The 13,175-nt window shown below is 34.2% G+C and overlaps 1 protein-coding gene across 3 annotated transcripts in view; it reads left to right on the top strand.

Moving 5' to 3' along the window:
- Nucleotides 1-13,175, top strand: part of LOC149781851 (arf-GAP with coiled-coil, ANK repeat and PH domain-containing protein 2-like) — a 211,292-nt gene that overhangs the window by 46,438 nt on the left and 151,679 nt on the right. For all 3 annotated transcript variants that reach the window (XM_089936039.1, XM_089936038.1, XM_089936037.1), the window contains 4 exons: nucleotides 1,030-1,213; nucleotides 4,347-4,391; nucleotides 6,411-6,506; nucleotides 10,346-10,420. In XM_089936039.1, coding sequence (XP_089792165.1) covers nucleotides 1,030-1,213; nucleotides 4,347-4,391; nucleotides 6,411-6,506; nucleotides 10,346-10,420 — 400 coding nt within the window. The remainder of the gene's footprint in view (nucleotides 1-1,029; nucleotides 1,214-4,346; nucleotides 4,392-6,410; nucleotides 6,507-10,345; nucleotides 10,421-13,175) is intronic.

Raw genomic sequence — 13,175 nt, 5'->3', positions numbered from 1 at the left:
CAGACATCACCAAGATTGGTCACACCTGGAGTCAGCTTGAAGGGATGGCACAGGACAGAAAACACTGGCCATCTTTTGTGGGCAGCCTATACCCCGGCAGAGGTGACAGTCATATCCTTTGAGTAGAGGATTATTACCATGTCTTCTGACTAGAGGACTATTGCCATGTCATATGAGTAGAGGACTACTACCTTTCCTATGAGTATAGGACTATTACGATATCTTACCTCTGTCTGCATGGGTTCGAGTCTCGGATTCAGCCAATGTGGGTATGTGAGAAAGCTTGCCAGTAGCTTCTCGAGGGTCGGTGATTCTTTCCGGGGATTTTCCGTGTTCTTACTCCACCATTAATACTGGCCACCATGTATAGCTTATCGTGTGCTGAAAAATGGCGTTAAACCCTACAACAAATACAACAACAAAAAGCATAACAATTTGAAAGATCAAAAAATTCAAGTTCAAGGCTACTGCAATGGAAGAAAAGTGGTAACTGCACAATAATTCAAGTTCTTTACAGCCTGCAGTTACCAGACTTTGTGGATGGTTTGCACATGGGGTAAGGAAAAGCCAATTAATGTCATAGTCAAAGGGCAAAAGGTGAACATCACTGTAACTGAAAGAAGAAAAATTAAAACCTATTGATTTTGTGGTCAAAAGATCAAAGGTCACTTGCTGAAAGAACAAGCATGGTCTCTGTACAGTTATAATAGTTCCACATCACGTACCTGGACCAAACATTGTAGATGGCAAGCACTTGGGGTAAGGAAGTAGTTTATCAATTTGGGATTTACAGTGTAATTGGTCATAGGTTATGGCTTCCGTCCAATATTTTGAAGTACTTAATGGATCTGAAACAAATTTAATGCAGAATGTTATATCTTTTATACTTAGGGTTAATTTGACTTTAAAACTGTCTAGTAATTTTAGAAGCTTGTCTTGTGAATCAGTGCATGGTTCTGAAATAATACTTGTATAGTGAGAGAATTTGGGCACACATGCTCACACAACTGATATTTTGTTTACCTTCAGGGAGATTAAGAAAGTCAAAGACACAAGGAAACATTTTGAGAAGATAAGCGATGACATGGATTCTGCTCTAGTTCGAAATTCACAGGCTCTGCGGAGTAAACCCCAAGAATGTGAAGATGCATATAACCTACTTACAGCCACCAGGACGTGTTTTGCTCATACTTCCCTTGATTACATATATCAGGTAATTATAAGAACTTATCTGCATTAAAGCACTGGCATCATTTTCCATTTGGAGAATATTGTGTTCCGGTTTTTATATGCTAGTCTAAGTCTCTGATGTCAGTACACCAATGACATTTGATGTCATTATGGTGGATAACATACGAGTTTTTGCCACCCAAAACATGGGGTTGCATTTAGAAGCCTTTGTTTCCTTTTCATGGATGCATGGAAGTGTTTGAATTGCAGAGGTCATTAGCTCAGTTTATTCATCTTTATGCTAGGTACCAGTTATGCATGCAGTCTCTGTTAGACAGCTTGTTTTAACCACCAGTGTGTCTCCAACATAAAAGATATTATTAGAAGGGATTTTGCACAAGTGTTACCTATAAACCTATTTATTTCAGAGATAAAGTTCCTTTTGATCTGAGAAAGTAAAGTGGTTGATTAATTTTACTTCCAAAGGTCAAGGGTTAAGGTCACTGCAGTTTGAAAACAAAGGGAAATAAAGTTGTTGCATAATAATTTGAGTTATACTGTGTATGACTATACCAAACTGCACAGGTTGTCTTTGATAAGACAAGAAGATAGGTCTCAGAATTTAAAGATACAGTTCAGGGCCATCATAATCCTTAATAAGACAGGCATTAGGTGTATTGTTACGAGTCTATGCTCTTAAAATAAGTGACAGAAAAGAGTGAAAGACAACAAGCTCTGTAAAATTTAACAGATAATTTAATTCCCTGGAATAAAAAGTAAGAATAAAAAAGAACTATGGTATTGCAAATTAAATCCCAAGAAATCCAAGAATTACAGATGCATGTCCTAGTAATTTTAAGTCCTGAATAAAGTTTAGAAGAAGTCCCGAAAAAATCCAAAAACTGAAGATGATGATATGTCTGTTATAGCTCCATGGGTGTTGATGTACCAACAATTTTGCTGCTGAGTCACAGTAATATAATTCCAGGTTTGAATTCACTATCAATTCCAGTGAATGTCTTTATCCAAGAATTTTATCAGAGCACTTTTTTATTTCCAGAGAAAATGATCACTTGAATTCAATAATTTGAAGAAATAAACTTCAGCCCAACTGGTCACAACATAATATGCAATTTCAAGGTGCTAGATCTTAAAGCAACTGATAAAATCCTCCCAGTTACACTATATGTAGTTCTCTACTTAACCTCAGGGGATGCGGGAGGTCGTGGGTTCAATCCCCGGCTGAGTCATACCAAAGACTTACAAAAATGGTACTAACAGCTACCTGACTTGGCTCTCAGCATTAAGAGGTTAGTGTTAGGACTGGTCGGCCTGGTGTCAGGAGAATGTGACTGGGTGGGACATCATGCTACATGTCTGCGGCATGATGCCCCAGTGCTAGACATCACTTTAAACTGCCACACTGCAGACATCATAGCGATATGACTGAAAAATTGTTAAAGCTACGTTAAAATTCTAAATCACACACACACAATTAACCTCACGTCACAGTTAGCTTTTTCTATTTTAAAAAAACATTACCTAATGGAAAATAACCTTCTAGAATGATCCTGATGTTTACAAAACAATATCCTGGATTATGTATAATTCACTTAAGAAATTCCCAAACCTAGACCCAAATAAACATTTATTTCTATTAATAATAATATTTATTTAAACCCATACATATAGAGAATAATTTAGCTATATATTAGTTATTTTACAATGAATAAAATAAAAAAAAGAATTGAACTCAATTTTGGGCAAGGTCAAGTCTAATATACAATGTTACATTCCAATGGCATGTAACAAAATAAAATAAAATAACTATTTGTGTAGCCACTGGTAATCTTTTATTTGTGTAACCCCTGGTAATCTTTGTACTATTTGTGTAGCCACTGGTTATCTTTTTTTTTTGTTGCTACTGGTAATCTTTGTACTTTTTATGTAGCCACTGGTAATTTTTGTACTATTTGTGTAGGCACTGGTAATCTTTTATTTGTGTAGCCACAGCAAATCTTTGTACTATTGGTGTAGCCACTGGCAATCTTTTGTACTTTTTATGTAACCACTAGTATTCATTGTACAATCTGTGTAGGCACTGGTAATCTTTTATTTGTGAAGCCCCTGGTAATCTTTGTACTATTGGTGTAGCCACTGGTCATCTTTATACTATTTGTGTAGCTACTGGTAATCTGTGTACTATTTGTGTAGCCCCTGGTAACCTTTATACTATTGGTGTAGCCACTGGTAATCTTTATACTATTGGTGCAGCCACTGGTAATCTTTGTACGGTTTGTGTAGCCACTGGTTATCTGTATACTGTTGGTACAGCCACTGGTAATATTTATGCTATTTGTGTAGCCACTGGTAATCTTTGTACTATTTGTGTAGCCACTGGTAATCTTTGTACTATTTGTTTAGCCATTTGTAATTTTGCACTATTTGTGTAGCCACTGGTAATCATTGTACTATTAGTTATCTTTGTACTGGTTATCTTTGTACTATTTGTGTAGCCACTGGTAATCATTGTACTATTGGTTATCTTTGTACTGGTTATCTTTGTACTATTTGTATAGCCACTGGTAATCTTTGTACTATTTGTGCAGCCACTATTTTCAAATATAAACACAATATTGAAATTCACATTTTTGGGTAGAGTGATGCACAGTGACTAGATTCTTTCCACTGAACTTCAAAGGTAAATGATATATTGTCTCTAATACAGGTTAACCTTTCCTAAAGACCACCTCTTCCGAGAGATATCTGTCTTAAGAGACTGCAGAAAATAATATTATCCAGTAGATGCTCAAAAAGACATGCATTAAAAGGACCACCTGTCTTCAGCGACACTTTTTTGTTCTCGTAGATGGTCTGTTATGATTGGTTCCATTGTAGTATTCAGTCATGTTGATAACCTGAACATGAACTTGCTAAAGTGCTCTTTGTAAAATCACATTTTATACATGCAGCTTCTGAATCCTTGTGTCAGTTTAAAATGGTAGATCTCATTCATCATATGGTTGAATGACCATAATTTAGCATGTTAAGAAATAATCCTCTATTGATATCAGTAGTAAAAAATATTTATCACTTTGTCTCCATACCTTTTAGCTGGTGAAAAGGTTTTAATTAAATTTATTGCAAATGATTTTTCCTTGTTTTTTTTTCTTCAGATTAATATTTTACAGTCAAAGAAGAGGTTTGAAGTTTTGGACACCGTGAGTATAAACACATGATTTCAGTGTCAAAGTAGAGTAGTTTGAAAACTTGTAACTATATGTTTTAATGTCTGTCCATTTGTTACACCAGTTTCATTTCTGCACAATAACTTGAGTTTTTCCCTATCATTAATTAGCATATTTTATGGATTGCTTGCACTTGGGAAAAGGAAGAAGCCTTAGATGTTGGAGTCATAAGTCAAGGTCACTAAGTAGAAGACCAAATTTTTAAAAATTTGTTATCATCATCTGCATTAACTAAACATTGTGAATGGGGTCCACTTGGGGTAAGGACAAAACCTGGTGTTTTGGAGGACAGAAGTTCATTGGGCAAGGTCACTGACAAGAAGAAGATATGGTTTCTGCACCCAAAAAGTTTTTGAACCATGTACCTTCACCAAAGTTTGTGGATTACTTGTTTGGTATGAAAGAAACCTGTTGATTGTGGATCAAGAAGAAAAATGGGTTTTGCAGAACTTCTGTTCTCAGGTAAGTTCCTTGACCAAACTTTGTAGATGGCTAGTGTTTAAGGAAGAGATTTATTGCTTCTGGGGTCTCAAAAATGCATGTCCATAGTAAATTTGATAATATAATAATAGTTTCTGCACATTAATTTTAGTTGAAAACAGTTACCATTTCACAATTTGCTGAATGAGGTTAAAAATTTTGCATTTAGTTCATGACCAGATAACTTTTTATGGGCTATGTACGATGTTTAAAATTTGGTGAGGTTATGCATCTTGATGAGCACTACTCCATCATTTCAGAAGTAGGTCATTATCATGCATATTTTACACTTAAATGACTTGCATTAAATTTTGTGTTAGATGTTCATTTCTTAGACATTTTTCATGCTAGAATCATGAAATTGTGATAATGCCTATCTGTTATGTCCACACCCATACACATGGTTCATCATGACCTATTTTTAAACTTTTTATATTGAATATTAACTCTTGGTAATGAATGGATCATGAATGGATCATGATAAGTTCTACATGCATATTGCAAAAAGAGGTCTCTGTGACCTCTACCTCATGCTTCAGTTGATACATTACACTTTTAACCAAAGGTCATGGTGACCTATATTTAATGATTTACATAACATGGGTTAAGTATTCATTTTTATGACAACATAGTTTCTTTCAGGAAATATACATCCCAGCCATTTCATAACACCGTTTCTGACCAGTCTAGTTGGAAGCTGAAATAAATTACTTTTTTCAATACTACATTTATCATATTATTGATTGATTTACATTGTACATTGTGATAGGTTGCCCACAGCAGCTTAACTGTGGACTACATGCTACATGCTTTCTATGTAGGCCTCATCTGTAGTGGCTAATTAAGGTAACTATTGATGCATGAACTATGCTTATACTATTGGCTGTCACTCCAGTGTTACTAAAAGCCTATGACTTTCACCCAGTTAATTCTGGCTTCAAAGGGTTGACAGTGATAATAATTACGAGGCATATTTGAGAATGGAACCGATACAATTTTTTATATTTTGATACAACGGTATTAAAATGCAATACAAAGCAACATTAATTTCTGGTTTTGTCTACTCGTTATAGTGTTTTTTTTTAATGTCTTTCATGCATTGTTATGGTATCATGGTAGGTAGGTAGGTGGTTGGGTGGGTAGGTAGGTAGGTTTTACTATATGTCAGCACAGTAATAGGTATATAGTGCAACAAAAAAGTTTAAAATGTTAAATTTTAAAAAAGATTAAAAGTTAAAATGTAAAAGAGGAAACATTGCAAATTAACTAGAACTGGGGAAAATGGCCATCATTTCATTGTCATGGTCACTTTAGTCTGAATGTTTGATGAATGATAATAAATATTTATAATAGCTACTGGAGACCACTAAACGTAGAGGTCAGCTATGTAATCATTGATTACGCTCTGGTTAAAAACAAATTAACATTGTTTTTGAGCCAAATGTTTGCTGCCTCAGTAAATCATATGAATTGCTAGATATAATTTTTATGTTAATGTTATTTTTTTCTCAGATGCTGTCCTTTGTTCGAGCACAGAGTACATACTTCCATCAAGGGCATGAACTGTGCCAAGATTTTGAGCCCTATATGAAGGATATAGCTTCCCAGGTATGTATGATCAAGTATTGTTTTTATTGTGCTCTGCCATGAATGTGGCAGGAGGGTATAGTGTTATCCTTGTACCCCCCCATCTATCTGTCCATACATCCATCCATCACACCATGGTTAAGTTTGGCATTTAGGTCCATATCCCAGGTGTTGTAGGTCCCAGACCTGAACTAGTTTGTATATATATTTTGGTAAATTCGATTCAGTTATTTTCACAATCCATGACTTTTATTAAGTTTTATGTTTAGGTTAGTTTCTCAAACATTGTTTGCCCCAGAGATGTGCAGCATGGTATGTAGATTTGTATTGGTCAGTACAACTGCATTGTAGCACAGTAGGTCACTGACCATCTTTGCTAGCCAAGGTTTCAATGTGTTAACCCTGTCTACGCCTTGGCAGATCATACAGATATTTTAGTGCTTTGAGTCCGTGAGTTTCATATGCAACCGCATCAAATCAAAATCAAGTTGTTCAGATTTGAACATGTCTCCACAAGATTGAGACAAGGGGAGCACACAACTGAAATAGACTAATAAACGATAAATTTTCCACTGCTGGTCCATGTTTGTACAAATACATACTCTCCCTCAAATACACTTATAATGGCTTCTCTTGGGTATATAGTCATATGTTAGATGTTAAACTTAGAAAATATCCTTTTGAAGTCAGTTGCCTCCACCATTTTCAGCCAACATTTAATACACCACTGTTACATGCTGTTGGTTAATTGGCATAACATTACTAAGGGAGACAACTTATGGAATCCAATAGATGTCACTAAGACAAAGTACTGAAATATCTTAAAGTTCTGCCAAGGTGTTGATAGGGTTAGTACATTGGAACCATAGCTAGTGAAGATGGTCACTGACCTTTATTTCAAACTTCGTTTACTTTAATTGGGTCTTACATTTTGGTCAATATCTCTAGCATTATTGGCCATAGAGGCAGCAACTTTCTGGATATTTCTTGGTGTGTACAGTTAGATCACTGTCACCTACATTTCATGCTTCCTTGTCAGTTTCTTATAAATAATTAAAAAAAAGGTAATGTCCTATTTACTGATAGTTGTAGATTCTGTAAATAGTTACATATGCATTAAAGTTTTAAAAATCAGTATTTGTTCCTGAAAAGAAATCAGTATTTTTGTCATAAGCAGTCAGTATTTTTGTACTCAGGGGTTGGCAGCTATGCCTAGATTTTATACTTAAGTTATTTTCTTTACATGTTGTATTTAAGTCAGTTTCTCAGACATTAGAGGCAGGTAACTTTGTGTATGGATGCATCTTACAGCATCTTATCTTCTGACAATCGTATACTCATTATTCCCACTATGAAAACTAAGTCATATGGACAGCGTTCTTTTGCATACCAGGGCCCAGCAACATGGAATGAATTGCCCACTGAACTTAGACACAAAGACACAGTGATCACATTCAAGAGGGCTCTTAAAACTCACTTATTTTAACTGCAAGAACAAAGTTAAAGATCTAATAATGTTTCCTACCTTAAATATTCTCAGCATGTTTTTTAATTGTTTCTAAGATCATGGTGTTTGTTTTTGTAATCGTATCATTATGTTTTTTATCTTATAGGTATTGTCTAATGTTGTAAAGCGCTTAGAGCTTCTAAAGATTAGGCGCTATACAAAGTCCTCATTATTATTATTATCTTGGTGACTACAGTGACACATTAAAAGAATTAGGTCACTATGATATATCATCCACACCCCAGTGACTGGTCACTTTCACTTGCAGATTTTAATACAGGGTTGAACAAAAGAGGGATTGAGGAGCATTTTGGTTCTTTTAACACATTTCTAGTTTGGCATATGAAGTTGTTGCACTTGAATAATTGTCTTTATGATATACATGAGGCATGTTTATTGGACTATTACTCAGTTTAAAGTGGTGAATTAGAGAAAGCAAATCACTAGTAAGTTAGTGGTTACATAGTACTGTCATATCATTGTGTGACCTATATATTCACCTTGTCTGCATCATTAGTGAAATGTGATCTCATGACATGTGTACTTTGATATTTAATTAATTTTGATATCATTCTTCATGTATACTTGTTGCCATTTATGGATTTACAATGCATTTCTTTATCTAGTGAATCAAAATACAAAGAAGTGCAAACAACCTTTGTATCTGTTCCATTCTCCAGACAGTTATACAGAGAAATGCAAAAAGAGTGTTTGTTGTAATGTGTTTAATTAATATTGTGATAAATGTTAACTTATTGATTGTTTTGGGGAGATCCCATCTAGGTAAAAGTTTAGCATAACAATCACATTGACATCTGTGTGCATGTCTGTATGTCTGTGCATTTGTCTGTACATCCACCCAGGATTAAAGTCAATATTGCAGTTTTTTAGATACAGCTCAATGTGAAAGATGTACACTTTCTAGTGCATATAGAGGTGAGCTGTGCATAAATGGGTCTCTTGTAATAATTAACATAGTGCAAGAACAAGAAACTCACAAGTGAGCACAGTAAACAAGTTTCTTGATTTTAGACAGAATGTTATATTGATACATCCTGTAGTATTACCTATAACCACATCAAAATATTCTATTATTAGTCCAGAAATTGTGTTATGTGGTCCACATCAGAATATACACCCTGTAGCATTACCTCGAACCATATCAAACTTTTACTGTATTATAATCCAGACATTATATTTGGTTGTCCACATCATAAACATATATCTTGAAGCATTATCTACAACCACATAAAATGTTATTGTATTATTAGTCCAGACATTATGTTGTGTAGTCCATATAAAGATACATCATATATCATTACCTTAAGCCATATCAGTATTATTGTATTATTAGTCCAGACATTATGTTGTTTAGTCCACTTAAGGATACATCATATATCATTGCCCTAAGCCATATCAGTGTTATTGTATTATTAGGAAAAATATTATATTACATTGTCCATATCTTAAAGCTACTCCTTGTAGCATTACCTACCACCATATACAATGTTATTGTATTATTAGTCCAGACGTTATGTTCTGTGGTCCACATCATAAAGATACATTGTATAACATACCTTGAGCCATATAAGTGTATTATTGTATTATTAGTGAAAACATTATATTATGTGGCCCACTTCATAAAGATACATCCTGTAGCATAGCTGCAACAATACCAACATGTATTATTGTATTATTAGTCCTGACATTGTGTTCTGTGGTTCATATCATAAAGATGCACTGAATAACATTACCTTTATCCATATCAGTATGCTTTTGTATTATTAGTGAAGACATTATATTATGTGGTCCACATAAAGATACATCCTGCAGCATTGCCTTCAGCCATATCAGTATTATTGTATTATTAGTCCTGACATTATGTTCTATGGTATGTGTCATAAAGATATAACCATATCAGAATGTTGTATTATTAGTCCAGACATTATGTTCTGTGATCCATATTGTGAAGATACATCCTGTAGCAGTACCTATAACCATATCAAAATGTTGTATTATTAGGCCAGACATTATGTTCTGTGATCCATATCATAAAGCCATATCATAAAGATACATCCTGATCTTGGTATCAGAATAACAGTCCTAAATAATTGGTGTTAAGGTTTTGATTATATTATTTCATTTGCATATATTTCATAAACCCTCTAATAGATTCAAAGCAAGGCTGTTCATTCTGTTACATAATTTGCTCAGTCTTATTGATCATGAGACTAAGGTCCCATACTCTACAGCAATGGGCTCAATCATATTTGCACTATTTTGCTTCAGATCTGCTTCTTTGTTTAATAGGTTTTAATCATAAATGTCTGAATTTTACTATCAATTTTTTTAGGTGGAAGAACTGAGTGCCAAGGCTGCAGTAGAGTGGAAAGAAATGGAGGAGCGGCATAATTTGGTAGTCAGTAAAGTGAGTACATAATAAATTTAGTTGGCATGCTTTCTATGTACATTGTACAAAGAAACCAATGTACAGCATTTCTACTGTGAAAAGTGGGTTCTGAGCTATAATAGATCATTTCTAAATATCCATGAGCTGTATGGTTTATGTGACTCTTGTTTTAGGCTTGGTGACAAATTGGTAGCCTGCATTATACAGGGACATCACTTCACTTTGCAATTTATTTTCTGATGTCCGGGTTATAGCACATGCAACGACTTAATATTAATAATCAATATTACCAATAGTTATATAATTTTATTCTTGTTTTCTTGAAAAATTGCCTTTTTAAATGGTCAATGTTGTTGTTGTTCTTGGTATTAAAAACACCTTTTTTATAGCAAGTCTGTAATTTGATAGATTTATCTGTTTATTCATTTAGCATAAAATAAATTAAAGCTGTATTATTATAATTATATTTTGTTACTTACAGACATTATTGGAATAAAGGTGCCCTGTCATCATATGCTAGTTATTAGTTTAGTTACTTTTTCACACTGAATTACAGTTCTTTGTTTTGAAGTATAGGAATCTTTCTGCCATATTCATTTAGTGGACACAAGTCAACAAACTAGAATATTGAGTTCTGTTTAAAACTATATTCCATTTTCAGTTTTAAAAAGCTCGAAATAGAATGTTGGAAAAACATGATTTGGTTCAGCAGCCAAAAAGTTATTTAGCATTTCCTGTTAGACCAGGCATACCCTGGCAGTTGAATCTCAGGCCATGTGTTGAATGTAATCAGTACAAAGCTCAAAATGTGTGTATCAGCCATTACCAATATACTGTGAACTATCCAAACTGCTAGTCAACAAAAGTTGTCCTGTTATGGAAGAAATATAAAAGAAATCATCATGAAAATGTAAGCTATCTGCTCTCTTGTCAGCTTTTATGACAATGTGCATATGTTTGAGAATGCCAATACTACAGGATTCATGTGAGATAGTCACCATAAAGTATGTCATTTCATTTAAACAGGTCGAAAGGTGAAGGTTACTTTGCCTTGCATTGATTTCATGACATTACCCTCATCCAGTTTTGTTCAAAACAATGTATTAACTCACTAGGCCCTGGAGATTTTTGTCATTTTTGCCTGAAATGGGGGTAGGAAACACATTTTGAGGTTAATTCTGAATACAGGGATTGTGCTGGGCTTTGCCAATGTCACAAAATTGCAATTTTTTCTTTATTGGTGACAAAACATATGATCTGGTGATCTTTTTGGCAAGAACAATTTTGGCTGTTAAAAATTGTATATACAGTCTTGGGTTTGGAGTTGGAAAATTCAAAGGCACCATGACAGGAAGCCGCAAACTTGGATATAAAATTGCACTGGAATCTATTGTTACATAAACAAATCCTTTGTTCATATTGACAAACCACCCTAACATGGCATAGTTATATCATAATCCACTTATGCTGATGTCTGGCCTTAGTACTCTGTGCTGTAATATAATCCAAATAGTCATGCTACATGACCAGCTACAATCGACCACCTCAGAAATCGGGAATGGGAATGACTGAAATCTACATGACAATGGCAGTATTTTTTCCTTTTTGAAAAATATACCAGAAAATTTTTTTTTGCTGAAACTTCAAAGAAAACTGATTACCTTTGAAGCATTGATCATTCTGTATACATACTAAGCGAATGAAAAAAACTGTCTCCATCAGTGTTTTACAATTATTTGATTTTACTGCAGCAATAACAAATGGGCATTTGTTTGGTCCTTCAAAGAGAACCTTTAGTGGCGCCTTCAATAACACATGAACCTTCATTGTTTCAGTTTTCATAGTGATTGGAACAGATTTATTGTGTGTGAAAGTTTCCTGTTTGCAAAAAAGTTCATACTTATATTCACTACCAATGATAGTTGAAAACCCAAATTAAAGTTCCAATATTTTGAAACAGTAAATATCTGACCGTCGAGTTAAATGAAGATGGGACATCTCTTAAGAATGTTAATTTTTTTAATTTGTTCATGTTTTAATTTCCATATGAATACCCTCATTATTGGTAGCCTTGGCATCATGGTGGTTGTCTCTGGCTGACCAAAATCTAAGCCAATTAAAGTACATGTACATGTAGTATATAAACAACTATACAGCCACATGCTACAAAAATAATACATGTCAGATTGAATTATTTTGGGAAACATGTTTGTTGACAATGGGATATTGATCAAATGAGGACTACCATTTTGTATAAATACATTTTAGATGTGTTTCCTAAATGTTTTTGATTGGTACATGAATTTTCTAACATGATCGAATGCTCTGATTCATGGGTTTTTCATATACATGTATATTATATAGCACGTTGTGGAGTGTACTTCACAAATCTTAAGTTGTCATTATTATGCAAGTGTATTTCAGACTAATTGTCTTCAGTTTGATCAAAATTTCCATATTTTTTCTGTGTAAATCCTTGTCACTGACGACAGGTCATCTCTTCAAAATTTCTTTTGTATGTGAGATTTCAATTTATTTTCAACCTGCCCCCCCCCAACTTATCAAAACATCCTGTTTTGTTGACAATATTACTTTGGCCCTGAGGATGTTTTTATCGGATAGTACTGTATTACGAAAATGGCGACATGTCAAAAATACATTTTTCCTTCTGCATTTTGTAATGTGAGTAGAATGTCCAGATTATTTAGTATCATCGTAGAGCTACATATGTCTGCTCTTTTGTAATACCACCCACTTTGGTGTGTCTTAAATG

Source organism: Sinohyriopsis cumingii, chromosome 15 (genome assembly GCF_028554795.1).
Source record: "Sinohyriopsis cumingii isolate HCF-2022 chromosome 15, ASM2855479v2, whole genome shotgun sequence".
NCBI classification, from domain to species: Eukaryota; Metazoa; Mollusca; class Bivalvia; order Unionida; family Unionidae; genus Sinohyriopsis; species Sinohyriopsis cumingii.
Note: the sequence above shows the minus strand (reverse complement) of the source record. Positions and strands in the feature narration are given on the sequence as shown.